The 12,402-nt window shown below is 46.7% G+C and overlaps 1 protein-coding gene across 1 annotated transcript in view; it reads left to right on the top strand.

Annotated features, from left to right (window-relative positions):
* The window catches only part of HYDIN (HYDIN axonemal central pair apparatus protein), a 226,597-nt gene that overhangs the window by 75,150 nt on the left and 139,045 nt on the right, over window positions 1-12,402 (top strand). The window contains exons 21-22 of the mRNA XM_067470916.1: window positions 1,219-1,362; window positions 2,997-3,310. Of these exons, the coding sequence (XP_067327017.1) occupies window positions 1,219-1,362; window positions 2,997-3,310 (458 nt within the window). The remainder of the gene's footprint in view (window positions 1-1,218; window positions 1,363-2,996; window positions 3,311-12,402) is intronic.

Raw genomic sequence — 12,402 nt, 5'->3', positions numbered from 1 at the left:
CTGTTCAGCGCCTTCCAAGTCACCCAGTCTTCTGTGTGCCCAGGGGGGAGTCTCTCATTGGGTATCAGCCATTGATTGAGGTGCTGGGTTTGGGCCTGCCACTTTTGGACTCTCGCTTGCTGAGGTGTTCCAGTGAGTGTCTCTATAGATCTTAGAAAACTATGTCTTGATTTAAGTCGTGGACGTGCTGGCTGATACCCAAACAAGGGATGGGCTGGAGATGTCTCTGCCTTGGTCCTTTCGCTATTGGCTGCTACTTCCCGGCGGATGTCAGGTGGTGCAATACCAGCTAAGCAGTGTAATTTCTCCAGTGGTGTAGGGTGCAGACACCCCGTGATAATGCAGTATGTCTCATTAAGAGCCACATCCACTGTTTTAGCGTGGTGAGATGTGTTCCACACTGGGCATGTGTACTCAGCAGCAGAGTAGCATAGCGCAAGGGCAGATGTCTTCACTGTGTCTAGTTGTGATCCCCAGGTTGTGCCAGTCAGCTTTCATATGATATTGTTTCTAGCACCCACTTTTTGCTTGATGTTCAGGCAGTGCTTCTTGTAGGTCAGAGCACGGTCCAAAGTGACTCCCAGGGATTTGGGTGCGCTGCAATGCTCCCGTGGGATTCCTTCCTTCCCAGGTAATCCTCAGAGCTTGGGATGCTTGTCTGTTCTTAAGGTGAAAGGCGCATGTCTGTGTTTTAGATGGATTAGGGATCAGCTAGTTTTCCCTGTAATAGGCAGTAAGAGCACCTAGAGCTTCGGAGAGCTTCTGTTCAACTATCCCAAAGCTCCCTGCTTGAGCGGTGATGGCACGATCGTCAGCATAGATGAAGCTCTCTGTCCCTTCTGGCAGTGGCTGGTCATTTGTGTAGATGTGGAACATGGATGGAGCAAGCACGCTCCCCGGAGGCAGGCCGTTCTTCTGTTTCCGCCATCTGCTTCTCTGGCCCTGGAACTCAACAAAGAAGCTCCTGTTTTGTAGCAGGTTTCCTGTGAGGCGGGTGAGGTGGTCGTCCCTCATGATATTATACATTTTTCTCAGGAGGAGGCCGTGGTTCACAGTCTCATAAGCCGCTAACAGGTCTATGAAGACAGCCTGTCGATGATGGTGACTTATTACCAATTTCTCCTTCTGTCTCAATGTGGAGCACAGCATGGTTAAACACATCTATAAAATGGCATACTAAAACATGCAATGCTTTTTCCTCGCTCTTTTTCTCTTCAGAACCCCAGGGATGTCTTGGAGGCCCAGTACAAGCCCCTGGCCTTGAAGAACGTCTCGCCTTTGCCACTCAGCCTCTTCCTCTCGTTGCAAGAACCCTTCTGCCTCTGCGACACTGACCACGAAAAGCTGACAGCTCCTCTCCAGGTATGGAGAGACACTGCCATGAAGACTGTTTGGACCTCAAAAATGTTCTTTCATCCATTTTCAGAGGGACAGGTTGCTATCAGGCACTTTCAGGCCGCTCTTCCATTTCCGCCATCTGCTTCTCTGGCCCTGGAACTCAACAAAAAAGCTCCTGTTTTGTAGCAGGTTTGCTATGAGGCGGGTGAGGGGGTCGTCCTTTGTGATATTATACATTTTTCTCAGGAGTACTGGGATTTATAATAACTATACTAGCTGTACCTGCCACACGTTGCTATGGCCATCCTTCCCTCCCTCTTTCTCTCCTTCCTTTTCTTTCCTTCCTTCCTTCCTTCCTTCCTTCTCTTCCTCTTCCCTTTCTTCCCCCCCTTTTTTCCCTTCCTCTTTCTCCCCTTTCTCCCTTCTCTACCTATTCTTGGACTACAACTCCCAGCAGTCCTCCAGATCGATCTACCTACCTACCTATCTCTATGTAATCTATCTATCTGGATGATTGCTGGGAGTTGCAGTCCAAGAATAGGAAATTGGAAATCTGCAGGGATTGGGATGCTCTCAAAGAAATCCAAGGAGAAGAAAGCTTGCATCTTGGAAGCAGTGCATTTGGACCATCCTCCTCTCCCAAAGAGCCTTGTCTAGGGGATGCTGGGAGCTGTAGTCTGGAAGCAAGTGTGAATATGCTATTGTGTGTTTTGTTTGCTGGGGGAGTTGTTTTTGCGCATGTGCTGTAGCATCTTTTTCCTTTTTTTTTTTTTTTTTGCTTTTTAAGTCCCTTCTGCTGTGTTTTTCAGTGTTTTTTTATGAGTGATGGTGTGAAAGAGCCCGTTTGTAAGGATGTATAAATATAGCTGCTACCAATATGTAGAGAGTTGGTAACAGAAGCCACCTCTTTGTGAGGGCTTGTTAAATTGAAGACACAACCAATAGCTTGTAATATGGATTTAGTCTTTCTTCAATATATAGTGTGACTTGACTTGGAAAGGAATTGTAACATAGGCTTGACTTTAAAAAGAAACTGTAACAAGTTTATTGAGGTACAGAAGCTTGATGGTTTCAAAGTTTCCTTTCTCTTAGAGCAGGGGTCCTCAAACTAAGGCCCGAGGGCCGGATATGGCCCTCCAAGGTCATTTACCCGGCCCTCAGTCAGGATCAACTTAAGTCTGAAACGACTTGAAAGCACACAACAACAACAACAACAACAACAACAACCTTATCTCATCAGCCAAAAGCAGACCCACACTTCCCATTGAAATACTAATAAGTTTACATTTGTTAAAATTGTTCTTCATTTTAATTATTGTATTGTTTTTAAGTGGTTTTTTGCACTACAAATAAGATATGTGCAGTGTTCATAGGAATTCATTCATGTTTTTTTCAAATTATAATCCGGCCCTTCAGCAGTTTGAGGGACTGTGACCTGGCCCTCTGTTTAAAAAGTTTGAGAACCCCTGTCTTAGAGATACAGATCTTCAAAGGTTACATTCACAACCGTTCTTAAATAACTCTGAGGAGATCTAATTCTTTTAACAAACAGGTCTCAAACTTAGTTCCTTTAAAAAGGTGTTTCTTTCTTTAACAAATTGTTTCAGGCATACACATTCATGGTGCCTCTTGCTTCTTCTTCTTCTTCTCCAATCCAGCCCTTGCCGATGGAGGTTGGGGAGACGCGGCACCTCTGCGTCCGGTTTGACCCCCTCTACAAGGACGATCTGTACAACCGCGCGGCAGAGGAGGTCCTGACCATCCGCTACCTGGAGCACCCCCACATCGACCACATCAGCCTCCGGGGAGAGGTCTACTTCCCAAACCTCCAGTTCCAGACCCTGGACCTGGACTTTGGCTGCATCCTCAACGACACCGAAATGATCCGCGACGTCATCATGACCAACTGCAGCCCCCTTCACGTCAAGTACCGGTGGTCCTTCCTGACCGATGAGCCGGGCTGCCTCATCCGGTGAGAAATGCGCTTGCAGAATTAATTCATCTTTTTCTTTTGTGAGTTCTGTGTGTGTGAGAAGAGAAGGAGCCTTCTTTTGGTGCTGGACAGGGGAGGCAAAGGGCTCCCGGCAGGAAAAGCACAATCAAAGCACCCCTGACAGATGGCCATCCAGACATCATCACCATCACCATCCTCATCCTCCTTATCATATTTTTTTCATGTCAGGAGCAACTTAAGAAACTGCAAGTTGCTTCTGGTGTGAGAGAATTGGCCGTCTGCTGCTGGGAGACTTTTCTCGTGTCCCCGCATGAGAAGCTTGAGCTGACAGACGGGAGCTCACCCCACTCCCCAGATTCGATATGCTGACCTTTCGGTCATCAGTCTTGCCGGCACAAGGATTTAACCCATTGTGCCACTGATGGCTCCAATATCATCATCATAGAGTTGGAAGAGAATTCATGGGCCATCTAGTCCAACCCCATTTCTGCTCTGCAGGAAAAGCACAATCAAAGCACCCTTGACAGATGGCCATCCAACCTCGATGATGATGATGATGATGATGATGATGATGGAAGAGACTGCATGGTCCATCTAGTCCCACCCCCTTCTGCCTTGCAGGAAAAGCACTGTACAGTTAATGCGCGAACCAATTGTACAGGTGTGGATGATTATGGAGGGAATTAATCTCAGGCCTCAATTGTGTATAAGAATATATTATAGAGGAGGCCAATTATTACTTGTAAATTAAGGTAACTGCCACCAACGTGAGGTATTTGAGGTACCACCGATGAGATCTGGCTTTACAGACGCAGATTAATTGAGATGAGACGGTCTTCAACAAAAGATAGCAAGTTTATTGTGTACAAAGCGTATGGTTGCAGGCTGTTAAATAACTTATAGAACTTTGAATATCACTTGGTTTGTTTTACAGTCCACTCTTCCAAATAACACAGCTCGTGGCTAACTTTTACTGAGGTGAAGCTCTTTAGTGAACAATGTTTCCTACTATGAATAGCCTTCCAATTTGATCTTTCCTTGATCAAATCTCTGATCTCTAGTCCTTCCTTGACTAGGCATCTTAACAAGCTTCCTTTAGTTTTCCTTGACTAAAGAAACTGGCCAGGTTTCTCTCTTCAGGCCTTTTAGACTGAAAAACCTCCAGCTGCTCACACACACCTCTCTCCCAGGCTCTTTCAAGCCTCCACACTCACTCACACACTGCCCCTTTTCCAAAGACACACATAACTTTTCCTGCTTGGCTCCGCCCACTTTTCACTCTCCTGAGCTAGCCTGCCTGGTCTCCTTGGCAACCCTCACTGTGGATTCAAACTAGATAAATCTAGTTTTAGCTACTGTTACAAACACAAATATATACTCTAACAGTTAAACACATACATAGTATCAATGACTTCTACACAAGCACAATCAAAGCAACCCTGACAGATGGCCATCAAACCTCAATGATGATGATGATAGTGGTGGTGATAGTGGTGGTGGTGGAAGAGATCGCATGGTCCATCTAGGCCAACCCCTTTCTGCCAGGCATGAAAAGCACAATCAAAGCAACCCTGACAGATGGCCATCCATCCTCAATAGTAATATGAATAATAACAGTATTAATCATAGAGTTGGGAGAGATCCCCAAAGGCCATCCATTCAACTCCCTTCTGCCTCCAGAAATGCAGAGTCAAAGCACCAAAGAGGCTGGATGTCCCTCTTAGCAGCTCTTTGCTCTTGCCTGAGCCTTGGGCAGGTCATTGCTCTTTCCTCACTCCATTTTTCCTATAGTTTGCACCCAGCCTCAGTGCTGTGTTGCCTCTGCCATCTCTGATACTCTCCTCCCACAAAAAATACAACAACAAAATCCCACAAGTTCTGTTTCCTCCTTCCATGGTTCCCCATTACGAAGATGCCAGCATGTAATAAATGCCAGACACGCATGGCGCAATGCCCTACAGAGCAATATTGCTGGTTTTCACCAGTGGAAATGACCCAGCAACAGAATATTGCAATTCTAGAAACATGGATCAAATAAATAATTATAGACGGGGATAACACAGGAGAAGAAATAGTGTGGGAATTGTCTGCATGTTGCTGGACTTCCAAATCTGTGTTCTCCTTCCCATTTGTCCTGATTTGCCTTCCAAGAACAGCCTTAATACCACGTTGAAAGTAAATGAAGAATGCTTTACTTCAGCAAACTCAAGAGAACAGCACACGGGGTTGAAAAAATGCAAAAGAAAGCAAGGAAGTCTAAAGGTAAACACAATACTCAAGTCTCTGATAAAGTCCAAAAGAAACAGCAGTCTTACATCAGACAACGTTGGGCAATGACCACTAAATCCTTAGAAGCAGACTCAAAACTGGTACAATTGGAGCAAAAGCATAAGCATCAGAGTCGTTTGTTACGAAAGTGAACTGCTCCTGCTTCTGATTCATAGCCCTGAATTCCCCATGCAGGAGCTGCTAGGGAGGCTCCCAATTAGCTTGGCGTTTCTAGCAGCTATTCTAGGTTTCCTTTCACCTTTCCAGGAATGTGGGCACTTGCAAAACCTCATCTTCTGATTCTAACTGCCCTTCTGAATCTTGAACACTTTCCTGTCCCCTTCCTCTTCTGAAGATGAGGAATCCCTAACACCATTGGTCATCCTGATAAGGGGACAATGGGATTTGCAGTTCTGTTTGTAGATCTGTTCTCATCCGATTGGATGAATGACTCAACTGCCACATTTCCTTCTATGTGAGAGGACTGCTGTCTCCCTTCTCTTGCCTGCGTCGCCAACACAACTGAAATATCTGCTTCCCACTTTGCTCAGTGGTGGCCTGATTTTGCTTTCGAACACAGGAAGGCAGTGGGAATGACGGCAGGCCAGACTGGCTCTGGTCCAGTGTCCGCCTTCCTGAGCGTGAGAAGCAGGGCGGACGCTCTCCGAAACTTGGCTCCGGCCACTCATTCCATTCCAGCCGTCAATGGATTTGTTTCCACAACGCCTCGGGAGGCCCGGCGGACGTAGCCAGGCAGCATTTGACAGGCTGCCATCCTGAATAAGATCAATAAGCAATTTCCCTTGGAGAGCAGGCCTTGGCCCAATGGAAAGACCCATGTTGCGGGGAGGAGGAAGAGAAGGGGAGGCACTGGCATCGCTGTTTGGGGAGTCCACTCTCCACCTTTGCCAAAGGGATTCCACGTGGCACCTTGTGTGGCTGTTGACTTTCTGCACCTTGAAGACTCTAGTCCCCAAGATACAAACAAGATCAATTCTGTACAAATGCAAAAAAGGAAATGCAAAGGGTCAGAATGGGGGACGATGATGCCTGGCTCAACAGCAGGATGTGTGAAAAGAACTTGGAGTCCTTGTGGGTGTCGCACCTCAGAGTAGAATCATCTTGCTTAAGACACCAAACAGCACACACCCTGTAGTCTTTATGGTTTATTTAAAATAAAAGAAGGTCCCCCATGACCTTCTGGCAAGGAAACTAGTCCAATGTGGGCAAGGCAAAACTACGGTGAGGTGGATCTGGAATTGGTTAAGTGGACGAACACAGAGGGTGATTCTCCCCAAGGCTTCTTCTTCATCCTGGAAAGAAGTGACAAGTGGAGTGCCACAGGGTTCCGTCCTGGGCCCGGTCCTGATCAGGATCTTTATTAATGACTTAGATGAAGGGCGAGAAGGCAGGATCATCAAGTTTGCAGACGACACCCAATTGGGAGGGAGAGCCAAGACTCCAAAGGACAGGAGCAGGACTCAAAACGATCTTGACAGATTAGAGAGATGGGCCAAAACTAACAAAATGAAGTTCAACAGTGACAAATGCAAGAGATTCCACTTTGGCAGGAAAAATGAAATGCAAAGAGACAGAATGGGGGACGATGAGGCCTGGCTTGAGAGCAGGACGTGGGGAAAAGATCTTGGAGTCCTCGTGGACAACAAGTTAAACATGAGCCAGGAATGTCATGTGGTGGCAAAAAAAGCCAATGGGATGTTGGCCTGCATCAATAGGAGCATAGTGTCTAGATCTAGGGAAGTCATGCTCCCCATGCTCTATTCCGCTTTGGTTAGACCACTTTACCTGGAATATTGTGTCCAATTCTGGGCACCACAATTGAAGGGAGATATTGACAAGCTGGAATATGTCCAGAGGAGGGCGACTCAAATGATCAAGGGTCTGGAGAACAAGCCCTATGAGGAGTGGCTTAAGGAGCTGGGCATGTTTAGCCTGAAGAAGAGAAGGCTGAGAGGAGATATGATAGCCATGTATAAATATGTGAGAGGAGGGGGGAGCAAGCTTCTTTTCTGCTTCCCTGGAGACTAGGACGCAATGGAACAATGGCGTCAAACTACAAGAGAGGAGATTCCATCTGAACATGAGGAGGAACTTCCTGACTGTGAGAGCCATTCAGCAGTGGAACTCTCTGCCCTGAGTGTGGTGGAGGCTCCTTCTTTGGAAACTTTTAAACAGAGGCTGGATGGCCATCTGTCGGGGGTGATTTGAATGCAATATTCCTGCTTCTTGGCAGAATGGGGTTGGACTGGATGATGGCCCAGGAGGTCTCTTCCAACTCTAGGATTCTAGGATTCTAGGATTCTATGATCCTCCCTTCCTGAATCATTGCGCACCTGGCTCTGGCTAGTTTCACTATCAACTGCGTCATCCCTTGCTGTGGGAAAGTGAACTTCTGCACCCTGTTCTTCATCGTCTATCACAGGGACATCACTTTGCATGTGATTGTGAAACTGAATCCCATCATCCTCATCAGAATCATTGACACTATCACTTTGTGATTCCAGCTGAGTCACAACATTGTGTTCGTAAGACAATTGTCTTGTGGTGGAACCCTTGAGCCTGTCCATCTTTGAGCGTAGATCATTCTTGCTGCCGTTGTCATGGGTGGCAATAACCCTCTGCATTTCCACAGGAAAGTGTGGCCTGGCCTTCCCCTTGAGTGGAGGAGTCCTGGGTGGGGCATTCTTCCCTTGGAGAGCCACACGCATGCATGCGCTGCCTGCCTTCCCTTCCTTCCCTGCTAATGAGCTTCCCCTTTGGCCTCCCCTCGTCCTCCAAGCTGTTGGCACCTCGGCTTCTTCATTAAGCGGCTGTCCGGGAAAAGGAACAGCTTGCCAGATGTGATTTCCTTTTGCGTTCCGCGTGTATCTGGGAGGATCGCATGGAGCTAATGCAGCCTGACAGTTTGGTAAACGGAAAGCAGGTCACAGCCGCTCTCTCCACTCTGGGCCCTTTTTCATCGCGGCAGCTAATTGTCATTCGGATGAACATCTGTTTTTTCGGCGAGGGGCGAGGAATGCCATTTATTTAGTTTTTATTTCTGGACCTTATAATTAGGGCAGGCTTTTATGGTGCTTGTCTCATTATTCAGCCGTAACCTTTCATGTTTTCTCCCCTGGGGAGGCTTCCAGGAGAAAAAACGCTCCCTCCTTCTTTGGCTTGCATTGCGGATGGCTGGAAGGATCCCTCCTCGCTGCCCTCAGAGTCAGAAAGTGGAAAGCGAGAGGTAGGGTAGGCCAGAAAAAAGAGGGAAAGGGAAAGAGGGAAAGGAGTCTTCTGGGAGGCACGCTCAGTTGGGCCTCTCCATCGATGGGAGTTCCCTTTTAGAAGACATCCAGTGCCACCTTTCCTTTGCATGGTCTGAATCCCAGGTGGACATTCAGTGCTGGAAAGCCAACCAGACCATCCCGTAGGGAAAGCCATTGTCACGATGCCAGGGCTCTGCCTCTACGCAGGTAGAGATGAATCAAACAAACACCCAGTTTGTATCAAACTGTTTCATTAAAGCAGCACTTATTTTCTGGCTGTTTTAATAGTCCAAAATATAAAACATAAAGATAGCAATGTTCAAACTTGATAAAATAGTGAAGAGTAGAGACATTACTCTGGCAACAAAGATCCACATAGTAAAAGCAATCGTATTCACCATAGTCACCTACAGATGCTTCCCACAAGGATGATAAAAACTAGGGCTGGGCGGATTCGTTCGTTAATTTCGTAATTCGTTAAAAATTCGTTCTTTTAAAAATCGAAACGCAAAAATCCCCAAAAAATGAATCGAGTTTAGAAACAAATTTTTCCGTGGTTGCCCAGCCCTAATAAAAACATCAAATCATCCAGGTGTCCCCTGGGCAACATACTTGCAGACAGCCAATTCTCTCACACCAGAAGCGACTTGCAGTTTCTCAAGTCGCTCCTGACACGACAAAAAAACCCAAAACAACAAACACCTACGGATTTGAGAGCTGGACCAGAAGGAAGTCTGAGCGAAGGAAGAGAGATGCTTTTGAACTGTAGTGTTGGAGGAAAGCGCTGAGTGTGCCTTGGGCAGCAAGAAGATCCAACCAGTCCATACTTCAAGAAATAAAGCCTGGTTGCTCATTGGAGGGAAGAATAGTAGAGGCCAAGATGAAGTACTTTGGCCACATCATGAGAAGAAAGGAAAGCCTAGAGAAGACAATTATGCTGGGGAAAATGGAAGGAAAAAGGAAGAGGGGCCGACCAAGGGCAAGATGGATGGATGGCATCCTTGAAGGGACTGGATTGACCTTGAAGGAGATGGGGGGCGGTGACGTGGACTGGTCCATGAAGTCACAAAGAGTCAGAAATGACTGAACGAATGAACAACAAAAGCACTTGGCCACAGAATATAAAGCAAAAACTGATAGCAAATGCTACACCATAGTCAAAGGGTCCAGTCCAGTGGTCAAATGCCAAGTGTTCAATGAGCAAAGTCCAGGGATCGAGAGTCTATACCATAGTCCAAAGCCAGTCCAGAATTCAAAGTTCCAGGGTTCCAGGAGACAGGTAAGGATACCAAAAATCCAGAGACCTGGGGGGAAACCAGCAGCATCTACCACCAAAATAAGACAAATACTTTCCCCCTGAAAGATCAGCCCCAAGGTTAGCTCCTTAAATCCAGTAACACCCAGGTGCAACCTATCCCTTGCATGCCTCCACCCTTAATTGCTGTTACCAGTAAAGTGTTACTTACAAATTACTCAGCCCTTTACAACTAAGACTTACATTCATCCTTCCATCACCAACTGCTAGGTCTGCCACCACCAACTACCATCAACTGTGGGACATGATACATGACAGCCATCCAGAACAAAACCCCATTTGACACACAGTATCTTCCAAAGAAGTTGCACCACAGGGCACTTTTGTCGTGTTCCAGACCAGGAACACCTTTGACCTTAGACAGTACACCAGCATGGTAAAATCAGCAAGCAGTTTATTGAAGAATATTTGTAAGTGAAGCAATAAAAAACTCACTACCTCTGAGGATCCTTGCCATAGATGTAGGCGAAACATCAGAAGAAAATGCCTCTAGAACATGGCCATATAGCCCGAAAAAACCTACAACAACCCAGTGATTCTGGCCATGAAAGCCTTCGACAATACAGTAAAAAAATAGCAAAAACAGTAAATAGTCCATCGGCTTCACAGGAAAACAGGATCCAAGAGTACTTAAACATCCATGAAATGAGGCACTTGAATCCACAAAATAAGACATCAAGAAAATCTCATAGACAAATATTGAGCTTGGCAAAAACTTGGTACACAAAACTCAGAGCTCTTGAAAGCAAGATCGTGCTAAATAACAACGTTGACACAACTGAGGCAATTTTCTCCCATGAATCATTATAAAGCTTTTTCAGATCTCAAAATTGAAATGAAAGCATTTTTCTTGACATTCCCACCAGATACTTTTACTTACTTAGGCAATCCCTCGTTGGACGAGTAAGATGGTCTTCCTTGATGACTATTTTTGTGGGTTTGTAGGTGGCTGTGGAGCCCTCTTCTTGACCTGCATCTTCTCCCACAGTGAAGGCATTGGTTTCCAGGTGGGAGGCGGTCCCGGTTGGGGTTGGCTTGATGCGCCTTCCTCCTGGCACGTTTCTCTCTTTCACCCTCCACTCGTGCCTCCTCAAATTCTGCAGCACTGCTGGTCACAGCTGACCTCCAGCTGGAGCGGTCAAGGGCCAGTGCTTCCCAGTTCTCAGTGTCAATGCCAGAGTTTTTAAGGTTGGCTTTGAGGCCATCTTTCAATCTCTTTTCCTGTCCACCAACGTTCCGTTTTCCATTCTTAAGTTCAGAGTAGAGCTACTGCTTTGGGAGATGGTGGTCAGGCATCCGGACAACGTGGCCGGTCCAGCGGAGTTGATGGCAGAGGAGCATCACTTCAATGCTGGTGGTCTTTGCTTCTTCCAGTACCCTAACGTTTCCCCGCTTGTCTTCCCAAGAGATTTGCAGGATTTTCCAGAGGCAGCGCTGATGGAATCGTTCCAGGAGTTGCGTGTTACATCTGTAGACAGTCCACGTCTCACAGGCATAGAGCAGGGTTGGGAGGGGAATAGCTTTATAGACAAGCCCCTTGGTCTCCCTACGGATGTCCTGGTCCTCAAACACTCTCTGCTTCATTCAGGAAAATGCTGCACTCGCAGAGCTCAGGTGGTGTTGTATTTCGGTGTCGATGTTGACTTTGGTGGAGAGGTGGCTGCCAGATAACGGTTTGTTATCTCTCTCTTGCTGTAGCTGAGCTGATCATCTCATCCTCTGAAGACTTTGCCTCTGTTTACTGAAACTTTGCTTTCTGTCGAAGCTTTCATTATCTTCTCCCTCATTAACTCCTGCACCTGACAAATCATGTTCAGACAGTTGGTCTGAGAAAAGTGGTGAAGGGCCTCTCTCAGGAATGTGGCCTTGTGAATCTTTCTCTTCTGAACTTCTGAACGTAACTCAGGCCCAAGCAAACCCTCATCCCCAGACCCATCATCAGGAACATCATCCCAATTCCCAGCCTGAACATCAACATGAACATCATGCCCATCATGAACATCAGACACAATCACAGGCTGACATACAACAGCTTTAGCACATTTTGTGTTCCTAGGCTAGAAATATATGTTCCTAATCATTACATAGTGTAACCAGTGTGTGCCTTGGGATGTGCAGAGCACTGGGATGCGCTCGGAGGCTCCCAGACTTTCCAACCGAGCTTCCAAAAGGTGAGGAAAGGCTCTGGAGAGCTGTCACCGCTTCTCCTTTGTTTGTGTGTTGTTTATTATGATGCCTCTGTCCCACCGTTGAGCCAG

This window comes from Anolis sagrei, chromosome 8, assembly GCF_037176765.1.
Source record: "Anolis sagrei isolate rAnoSag1 chromosome 8, rAnoSag1.mat, whole genome shotgun sequence".
Classification (NCBI taxonomy): domain Eukaryota; kingdom Metazoa; phylum Chordata; class Lepidosauria; order Squamata; family Dactyloidae; genus Anolis; species Anolis sagrei.
This window is presented reverse-complemented; position numbering and strand designations above follow the sequence as displayed.